This window comes from Galleria mellonella, unplaced genomic scaffold, assembly GCF_026898425.1.
Source record: "Galleria mellonella isolate WM207_F2 unplaced genomic scaffold, CSIRO_AGI_GalMel_v1 utg63, whole genome shotgun sequence".
Lineage (NCBI taxonomy): Eukaryota > Metazoa > Arthropoda > Insecta > Lepidoptera > Pyralidae > Galleria > Galleria mellonella.
The window spans coordinates 591,333-602,299 of NW_026442130.1; the positions used below are offsets into that span (position 1 = coordinate 591,333).

General features: G+C 38.7%; 1 protein-coding gene across 5 annotated transcripts in view; it reads left to right on the forward strand.

The window, feature by feature from the left end:
- The window catches only part of LOC113521777 (ran-binding protein 9), a 57,030-nt gene extending 46,313 nt beyond the window's left edge, over positions 1–10,717 (forward strand). For 3 of the 5 annotated variants that reach the window (XM_052899932.1, XM_052899933.1, XM_052899935.1), the window contains 5 exons: positions 746–823; positions 4,459–4,628; positions 5,823–5,934; positions 6,212–6,274; positions 7,482–10,717. In XM_052899932.1, coding sequence (XP_052755892.1) covers positions 746–823; positions 4,459–4,628; positions 5,823–5,934; positions 6,212–6,274; positions 7,482–7,615 — 557 coding nt within the window. In that variant the 3' untranslated portion in view covers positions 7,616–10,717. The remainder of the gene's footprint in view (positions 1–745; positions 824–4,458; positions 4,629–5,822; positions 5,935–6,211; positions 6,275–7,481) is intronic. The other 2 variants (XM_052899934.1, XM_052899936.1) reach the window with 2 other exon arrangements.
- Positions 10,718–10,967: the final 250 nt, after the last annotated feature.

Here is a 10,967-nt window from a genome sequence, read left to right on the forward strand (position 1 = left end):
TATTCATAGATGTTTCTAAATTACATGGCTAAAGTGGAATAAGTAAAAAATAAATTTTGTATTATTTTTCCAGTAAATGTTTCACTCTTGCGAGTTTGTATGTGTTGGAAACGATTTAAAACCCATATAATTAGCGGAATAGTGGGGAAATTAATGCTATTGGAATGCCACTTGGTCCTATTTTCACCATGGTGTAATTGGAAACGCTATTGGCGCGGATTTCTGAGAAAACTGGTTCGAAACCTGTCGGAAAGCATTTTTTTTAATCTTTCATTAAGTTAATCGGTCCGAAACAACTTAGTTTTTGATTTATTAATTTAATAGATCAGTGACTCCTAGAAATGATATTTTTATGTAGTGTACACGACGTGAAACGTGAAATCAAAGCTGTTATATCGCTAATGCTATACTATTCTCTGAAATAAGGTACACATAGTAATGTAAATGGGCCCGTAATTCGCTTTTGGCTAACAATGCATCTGAATCGCTTGCGATTATCGCTCGCGCCGCCGGTTCGCAGCCGGACGTCCGGCGTCCGGAGTCGGACATCCGGAGTTGGAAATAAGAAATTGAACGCCTGATGTTCGATGTCAGATCTCGTACGTTCGGTGTCTGATGTCAGAAATCGAACGTCCGGCGTCCGATGACATAAGTGGGCGGATGTCCGGCACCCGATGTCAGGAGCCGGACGTCCGGTGTCCGGCAGCGGTCGTCCGGCGGCGGGATGACGAGCGCGTGGTTGTAGGTTCGGAGCAGCTGCCGCTGAAGGGCATGCCCGGGGTGACGGCGAGCGTCGCCGCGCTCATGGCCCAGTACCGCGCCGGTGGGTACCTTGCGCCCCATACATACCGCTATCCGCATCCCACATCCCACATCCCCCTCGCTCCTCCATCATGCCAACATGCATCTCTGTGTCGTGCCTCGTCTCTACGGTCGCTGTATATCTTTCACACAGGGTCGTACCTGGGGTTAGTAGATAATTGAAATGGATGCCGGTTATCACTGCCATACAGTTTATTTAAGAACTTTCTCATTATCAGAGTACCTTACTATGACAAGAAATCGGTCTAAAGGTGACGACATACATGGAGTACCATAACTGCCTCAGTGGCGTATTACAATTTGATCATTTACCATTTCATTTGGCGTCATATTATTTAATGGTTGTAAAATAGACACTGAATTGTTTCTTGTAAAAATTTAACATAAACGTGCGTTAGTTGATTAAAGGGAAGAGAAAATAAATAAGATTTGGAAGAGAAGAAGGTACTCATTTATGTTTGAAAAAAATTGTATGGATTATGAAATTACTGAAAATTTAGTAGGAAAAAATTTTATTCAAGTTAATTTAAAAGTTACTATTGTTCTACCGTCTAATTTACAATACTATTTCATTTGTGAAAAATGGCCAACAAACTCAATTATTGCTTTTTTTTTCAAATAAATAATTTTTATTCGAAAATAGTGTCTAACTTTATAGTACAGTTTTTTGCATGAAGTTTATCTTATCAATACTAATATTGACTATAACTCAAAAACTAGTCAATCGATTTTAAAAATTCTTTCACCTAAACATAGCTACATTGTCAGCGAGTAACATAAGCTGTATAGTATTTTAGAAAAATTTATCTACCCGTGCGAAGCCGGGCCGAATCTCTAGTATTTTTTTTTTATTTTATAATTAAACCATAACATAGAGAATTGTTTAAAAAATTGGTTTTAGCCACAACCCTTGATACGACCACGTCAACATTTTTTACCCTTTGATATACAGGACTTGAGAGTCCATTCTTACCATTCTACATTATCGACGCTTGTCTTTATTTTTGCAATTCAGTTCCTCAAAAGCCTTTACATCAGTTAACTCGATGTCGTGCCAAATGCTATACGGCGCTACCTTAAGCTGACGACAGACCTGCGCCATTACAACGTAATGTAACATTACAATGTGTGTGTAACATTCGTGTAGTCACTCGTCGACTATATGTAACATTTATAATCAAATTTTAGGTCAGTCGCTAACTTAGGTCTCTTCTTACCTCGTTTTCGCCCCTGAATGGGTGCCATTCTCTTATCGTACTATCCGTCATCGATAACATCACCAGTCATCATCATCACCATCACACGATGATCACTAACATTCATGTAACAAGTCATGCTACGAGAGGCGTGTAGTAAGTACGTTTTATTATTTTAATGTTACAATAAGTGAGCTCGACGCGACGTAGGTAAGTCTGTGTGTTGTATGATTATTAATTTTACATTTGGACGTTTTTTAACTCGTTTATTTGTATCTATTACTATTTATTATTACACTATGTTATTCTCTTCTAACAGCGACATCTATACAATGCGATTCGCTTGCATGAACAAACGTTAAATTAATTTAATTGCGGTTTAAAATACATTATAACAAGCTTTTGCATGATAGTATAAATTTTTATATATTATTTATTTATATCGAAGTTTACTATTATCATAATATGATATATAATATATATTGAATTACGTATTATGTTGTAAAAAATAATAATACATTTATAATATATTAATTTTAATTCACATGAAAAGGTTTGCTGGAAATCTCTTATTAGAGGTAAATTCGCCTTTGTACATTACATTTAAAATTAATTGTTTGCGTACAATAAAGAATAAAGAACCTTAGATGCATTGCATTACGAATAACATTGTATGTATGTATGTATGTATTATTAATAGTGTCTTGATAATGGTTTCATATAAATGAGAGTGAAACATTCTCTTTTCGATTGGTCGTATTTATGTACTATGTCGTCTCTGTGTTCACATAGATTGGTGTGGTCATATGTCGTGCTACAATAAAAAAAAAAACAAAAAAAAACTATTATCATCCTACAGCTGAGTATATAACAAAAAACCCAGCATCATATATGATTTGAGACAATAAATTTTCCAAATTTTCCACAATAATGTAATTATTAAGACAGCGTCACACAAGTGAGCATTGTTGCTTTATTTTTTTTTTAAATAATTGTTTTACATTATTTTAATAAATTTTGTATGAAAATATTGATAGATAAATAGATACTCTTTATTGTTTCCTTCATAAGATTACAATAGTAAACTTATTATAAATAATTACAAGAAATAATCACAATGAGAAAACAATGGGCGACCTTATCGCTAAGAGCGATCTCTTCCAGCCAACCTTTGGATTTATAAATATATGCAGGTAGTTTAGCCGCCTAATCCAAATAGGATCACTTATGAATTGGGCGGGGAGAACTATGTAAAATTTCACCAAGATTTTTAATATATAAAACAAATCGAGTTAAAAAACGTCAACATTAGCATGTAGTAAGTACAATTTGGTTATTTGGATATTGTTTATTTTCAAATATTTGCTGGCATGGTGGCCGCGTGCGTGGCGTGGTCGCGTGGGCGTGCGTGGGTCGGGATGGGGTGGGTGCATGGGGACATGGGATGGTTACGGGACTACGCATGGTATTCGATGTGAAAGTATCGCTTTTTATTTATTATTGCGTATTATAGTAAGTTTATTTATTAAATCTATTATAAGTACACAAGACGGGGCTAACTGCATGGTCCGGGCGCGTTCACTCGCGTGTTATGTTCGCGCGCACATTTAATACACGATGCAGGTTGTGTTACACCGCTCTACTACAGAATTTACTTATTTTTCTATAATGTACCTACATTTTTGTTTACTAATCTTTAATACGTCGACGGACGTGACGCCAATAGTTCAGCTCGCTTACTTGACCGATTGTCGTAAGAAGTACAGTTGTTCGATATTTGAATTTTTAAGAAAAAGGTGGTCATAAACAATGTTGTTTGGTAATTTTAAAAGATGTCATATTACTTTTTTAAAAAGTAAACTTTTAATCTTATCGATATAGGAGGCTAAGACTTAGTTACGAACGATTTATTTATTCATTTAGCCAGCGATTTGACGATGGGAAGTAGAAAAATAGTTATATCGAGTGAAAATATAAAAAATATTACTTTTTCTGATTTTTATTTTTAATTCGACTACTATAAACAAGATGAAGAATCGATGGAACTGTGATGTATGTTGTAGCTTCCATGCGTTGCTGTTCCTAAGGACTGTACTTCCTTATCAAACTGAACACAGCCATGCAAGCTGCATGGCGACAGGCACACGAGTGGCACAGTGGTAATGGTTAAATACAATTTTCATATAATCTCCCTATAGTTTTTTTATTGGGGTTCTGTGGGGTTTAAGCAACTGTACAATACAAATATGGATTTGTAGACTTGTGGGTGAGAGAACATAAGGAACCCCTCTAATTTGTATACATATACATGTATGGCCACATTTTCGGCTAGCCATTTTGGTAATAGCAGTGTAGCGAGCTGGACTAGTGTGGTGACGTGCACAAGGCGCGCTTGGCTGTGAGCGCGCGGTGAGGTCGTGTTGTGTTGTGTTGTGTGGAGGCGGGTGCGTGTGCGAGGCGGCAGAGGGCGCGGCGTGCGCGGAGGCCGCGGCGGCCGGCGACGGCTGCGGCGCTCGCGCCTCCGTCGAGCGCATGCTGGCCTTCGGCCGCGACCTCTACGCCATGAGCCAGAAGCTCACGCAGGATCTCTACCACAAGTCCATGCTGGAGGTCAGTAACGCTAGCCCCGACACTGCACTATTTATTGTTGATAGCATAGCATAAACAACTAGTCAGTCAATTCGGTAAGTCTACAGCAATCCGTTCCGAATTGTCAAGTAATCTTTCAAAATATGTTAAAGGCGTTGAAACACTGTTTTGTTTTTTACAGTATTATGATACAGTCCTTTATTGATTGTCCACTGTTTTTTTTTTTTAATGTATAAAGGCTATAACTTCAAAATCATGTATACTGATTATAAATGTTTGTGCAAAACTAACACTTGCAACACCAAAAATTGTGTTATGAGCGTAGCAATTTTGAGTCATAGTAGGTGTCTAGTAATTTGATAGTTCAAACTTCAAACGGGAACACAGCGTGCAAGCAAAGCAAACTAAGTGGGTTTTGTAGGAAAGTATAAGTGAGATAGAGTTTGATTATCATAACTCTAATATCTCACTACTGATCACGGTTACATACATACATACATATCTGTCACGCCTGTCTCCCATTAGGGTAGGCAGAAACAATGGAACGCCAAATGCTTCGATTCAAACGAACCTCTGATCACGGCTCTCTTCTTAAAAGTGGATTAATCTATTATTTTTAAGTCAAGCAGCTTGGTATATAAAGTGTTTATCTTTATTTGTTCCTTTATCATAAATATTTGATTATCATGTCAATTTTATATTATTTTTCTTTTATATTAATAATCTTCCAGTATGTACTTTTTATTATAACAGATTGCGACTTGTTAATCTTTGTCGGGTGGCCACAATACAGGTTCGCCTGGTGTGAGGCCCAGTGTATCTTGTTTTTATTAAATAGTAAAGTTCTATTTCTATTCGTTTAAGCAACTTCAAGACTTAGGGGGTTCTCAATTCGTTATAATTTGTTTTGACTACAATTTTGGGGTTACATCTTCAACTCTGAGCCGATTTTTATATTTCTTTTTTTTAACAATCATTAAAATCTATTCCAGTATTGTCCCATTTTTTAATTGTTACTATTAAAGCTGTCTTTATTCGATATTGAGTAAAAAATACTTGTTGCTGGGTAAAAGCCACAAGTAAACTTGTAATTCTACGTTCGAAACTCAAATATGTACAATGTTGGGTACCTATAAAACATATCGTTGTGAAGTAAGACGTTCTTTTTAACTATATAACATTCCACGCTGATTTAGATTTTGTCGATGTTCCCAGGACGCGTTCAGTCTGCTGGCATACAGTAACCCATGGGACAGTCCTGTAGGCTGGCAGCTGGAGCCGGTCCGCCGCGAGGCCGTCTGCGAGGCGCTCAACTCGGCCATACTCGGTAGGTGTACCAGAGAGACTCTAAAAGTCATCTGTTTGGTCGCATGGCTGTGTTTAAGTCTAAAATGTGGCATGGCATGGCAGTGTAAATTGCTGAAAACTGCCAGTCGATGCCATCTTTAAATTCAGCGATATTTAATTTAAATAAAATCCTAAGGTTTTAGATTATTGGTGTATTCTATATAAATTGATTAATAAAATTTTTATCTTGTATATATCTGACATGATATGTTCATGCATGTTTTCATAATTGTATCGTTTTGTCCTTTGAATCTAAGGCGATACCTCGACAACAAAAAGTGAACATAAAAACAAATACGCCGGGCTGTACTCTAGAAAAGGTCAGGGTCGTGTAACACTTTCTATTTTAGTACATGTCCTAAAATTTACATAAGCTTAAGGATACATTTAGATAAAATCGTGTCTTTCAGTTTTTTTTTATAGATCTATAAATTTATTATACAGTCTTTAGATATAGACATAAGGCATGGTATAGGTACAGGATTAGTCAAAAACAGCGTATCGACCCAAACAACTCCATAGTGCTCGTGAAACTGAACAGCTTTTCCCACAAACATAGTTTAAATATGAAAATTATATTTGGACCTCTCATACAAAGTTTATTTATTTATTTAACACTTTATTGCACCAAAAACATAAAAATAAACAATGGCATTCAAATTCAACTGAAATACAGTAGTATGAAGTACAGATTAAAATATACACATAAAGATACAAAAGGCTGTCTTATCGCTAGGACAATCTCTTACAGACAACATTTGGTTAAAGGAGAACAGATAGAGGTGGGTAGGTGGCGCTAGATAATAACTTTTACGTATAATGCGCAAAGTTCGTTCGTTGTCATCAATTTATATGAAGAAGCAGCGTCTACAGAATAAAAATTATGTACAATATAGACGAGGGATTCCCTGTAAAATAAATATAAATGGAAAGGGTTGCCAGCTAGGGAGATTTTAATCCCCTTGTTATTTGTTTAAATAAAAAAAGAATAATGTTACGTAAAGCGCTACTCGAATTTCCCTCTCGCTTTTGTAATACTTGAACGTCTCCTAGGGTTTCATGCGTTATAATTTGTACAGTTTTGATGAATTACTATAGAAAACTTTTTCTTAGTGCTCACTTTTATTATGTAGGGAATCCACTGGTCAAAATACTGTGCTTCTCACATTCTGGTTTAGATTTTAGTTATATGTCAGACAGTTGTAAACGAGAAAGATAGTCCTTTTAAATGGATTTGATTCAATTTTGCCGGAGACTGACCGCTCCAGACTGCTGCAGGGAGGTAATAGGCGCACATAACTCACGACAGTACTTTGTGGTTTATTTATAATGTCGGTCCATGGACAGCAGTGGAAAGTGGCTGAAATGATGTTTTTTGTATTGGGGTCGCTAGCTGTTCAGTGTTTACGAACACTGTGGGACGGGGCGGGGCGACGTGTGAGAGTAATCCTGTAGACGCGTAGAGGGTTCCCGGGTGGGTGGGCCGCGGCGGGTATCGTCCCGATTCAACGGGCGTGGTGTTCGCAGAGGCGCAGGGCATGCAGTGGGTGTCGCCGGTGGAGGCGTGCGCGGCGCACTCGCGCGAGCTGCTGCGCCGCATGTCGCGCGCCGGGCTCGGCGCCTGCGCCTTCGCCGACCTGCCCGCGCTGCTGCGCCGCTGACCGCGCCTGCGTCGTCCGCGTCGTCCGCGTCGTCCGCGTCGCTCCCTGCGGCTAGCCGCGCCCGCCTCCACCCGCCATCCGGAAACTTCGCCTGATCACCAGGAAACACCCTGCGGGGCCCGCCTCTAAACTTCGCTGGAACACGAGGAAACCACCTCTCTAGCTGCCTCGCCCGCTCGCCGAATGTGGTTCCAACAACCCTGACCGTTATCTTCTGAGAAGGTGACTATCGAGAGGTGAAGCCAGTCCACGAGATCTACCTCTAGCTGCCTCGTCGGCTCGGCTCGCAGTCCGCTTAAAAAAGTCGACCGCAAACGGTTATTTACTACCTACCTGGGTAGACGATACCAAAAAAGCGAAGCCGCTTCTTCGAGACTTGTCCTACGCTACGCTGTGCCCTCCGCGTCTTCTAGAAGTCAGAAAACTTTCGACTGTTTTGAAAGACTGTTACAAGCAAATAGAACGAGTTTGCGTTGTCTGATACTACCTTTCTACTGTCACTCTCATCGTCGTCTGATCTGGACATTTGGCTGTCTTCGAAGACGATATCCAATAGGCGAGCTACGAGAAAGACCTTTCGACAGGGCTGCCGCGAAGAGGCTGCGATTGAATGTAATAAAACATTTTAATATGTGACTGATAAACATTAAGCCTTAACGGGATATATAAATCATATTCGATGTTGTTAAGAAGCAACGAATTACTAACGTTAACCGACAACAATGTACTCGCAACTCATAGAGGACCTACTTCGTATATTATCGCTTTGTGTACTCGTTGTAATGCTGTGGAGACGGATCGTCGAGAGACTGTACATAAAGATCGATTTAGTGTCCGCGATCTGTGTATATATACATATATATATGTCATACGCACATCCGACGCCTTATGTGAGCAGTGGTTGGCGTGCTGTGCGAGTCGGGAGTGTGCTGTGTTGCAGTGGTGCGGCGGTCGCTCAGCGGCCGCTCGTTCGGTTTCGTTTTGTAGAACGTTCTTTTGGCGAACCTCCGGTCCTAAGTTGTTATTGTATCGTAGAAGTTAACGTAGAACGGTCTAATGTATGATTTTTTTTTACGATGTTGCTATGTGATGTCCGTATGTCGAGTTATTCAAATCAATAATTTTTTTTTTGTATTAAGTTTATAAAATACGTAAGACTTTTTTTTATGAACGTGTTGTTTGGGATCGCTTGTTCGTTGCCGGCTGGCGCCCAGTTGTCACGCTTTGTCGAGTCTTTTTTATATTTATGAGGTGTATGAGATTTATATATATATATATATATGTTTAATATAAATAAATATTTAAAGTGTGCTCCATAATGACTTCAACGGTACGGACGTTGTAATATATGAGTTTATATTATAGAATCGAATATAGATATAGTGTGATGTGTTGGATTCACGGACTATGCGTTGTATATTGTCTGTCTCAGTTATGTTACTATAGATATGTCGGTAGAGTTATAAATAATATTGTATCGGGTGACACGGGGCACTGTTGGTTTAATCGTAAAATAAATTTAATTCATTAGTGCTTGTAATGGCGGACCTTTACACCGATAATGTATGGTGTGAGGCGTGGACTAGGCGCTACGTTTTATTCTGTGGCGTTCTTAGTACGTCTCTGGTTTTGTGGTACTCTGTGGCCTGATTTCCCGCGCTTTTCGCTGTCAGCTGCTTGTCCCTGTCCGCGCCTCTATGTTGAATAGCTGACTTTTTAAATTGTATTTGGCGTGATTATGATAAAAAAAGGCTCTCTGAGTTTCAACAGTGCCACCGATTTTAGTAAGTAGCTATATATGGTAATTGAGAGGGGAGATCGTTCGCGTAGTGGTAGTAACGTAGATTGTTATGTGACCGCTGCCATTACAGACGGGCGTGTCTGGCTGTGAGGGCGGCGGGAATGTATGGTGACGTCATGGGCTGAGGCTACTTGTATGGGACACACAAACTTGCTTATGTGAGATATTCAAAAAGGCTAAATTGGTTTGTAATACTGATTGTCTATAAACATCTTTTAAAGTAGCACATTATACGCTTTCAGGAATATAACAATTTTACGATTGAATGCTATATTTCACAGGTACATTATTGACACCAGTGGATACTATATTTAAAGTGAAATAGAAACATTTTTAAACAAGGTTTATATGTATTTTTTTCTTGTAATTTTTTGAGTATTTATTCGTTTTGCATAAGCAAGTATGTTTGTCGAGGCGGTTACCTAATTTTACTTGTAACAAAATAGCAATACGTTGTGCGACGTCAAATGACGATTCATTTGTAAATAAATAGTTTGGGGATTGCAGTAATGTTACAAGTGAGTTACCCGTTTGTCGCGAGCGAGCGTGAATGTGCGTGGAACGCCAACGCCTGCGAGCGGGCGGCGGCGCGAGCGGCGAATACTAAATACATGGGCATTTTGCATTATATTCTAGTACAGGCTGCGCTAGATAAGTGCTAGAAGAATCGATAGATATGTTTACGCTACCGCATGCATGTGAACGAACGAGGCAACGATGTCGTCTTGTTTTTTTTTTGTGTGTGGCAGCGTAGAATTATCTTCCGACACATTTTGCTACGTCAATGTTAATATTTTTTTTTTTAATGACAAGTTTGGTAGTTTATAACAAATGATAATTTAATAGATCGGTTAATTCTGACATATATCAATATAGAATTGTCCATTATTATATTTCTAATCGCAAAAATTTACCTTCGTATGTGAATTAATAAGTTTTAAAATAGTTTCACCATAATATCTTCGGTACTGGTTTATTTGCTTCCTTCTTGCTCATCTCTTACTATATCCTGAGGACGGAGAGACGTCTCAATGTATTCTTACTCCTGTATCTAAAGGAAATGTCTTTATCTATACAAAACAATAAAAGAAACGATAGAAAATAGCCAAAAAATTCAATTGATCGGTCTATAAGTATATACTGTGACATACATACACACGGGCTGCTAATGTCCGCCGCAGAATATGCGTACGCCGCTCGCAGCGCCCGCCACACTCCAAATGTAAACATAATTCTTACAATATTGTTCTTATATTGTATTGTTTTCTTTTTTTTTTAATAATATATTGTGTTTAAACGGCTCCTGTGTTTAATTTGCCTCGGTTCCATTGTTTAAAATTACAATACGGAATTCGTACAAAATCCTAACAATAAAATATTAAGAAAAATATTGCCTTTTGTTTTTTTTTTTATACAACTTAGAATGGCAAACAAGCTGACGGCCCACCTGATGGAAAGTGGTAACCGTCGCCTTTAGACATGAGCAGTAGCATGGACATAACAGAGTGTACTGTTTCGCCCATGATGCCATGCCCCATGCATTGCCATTCC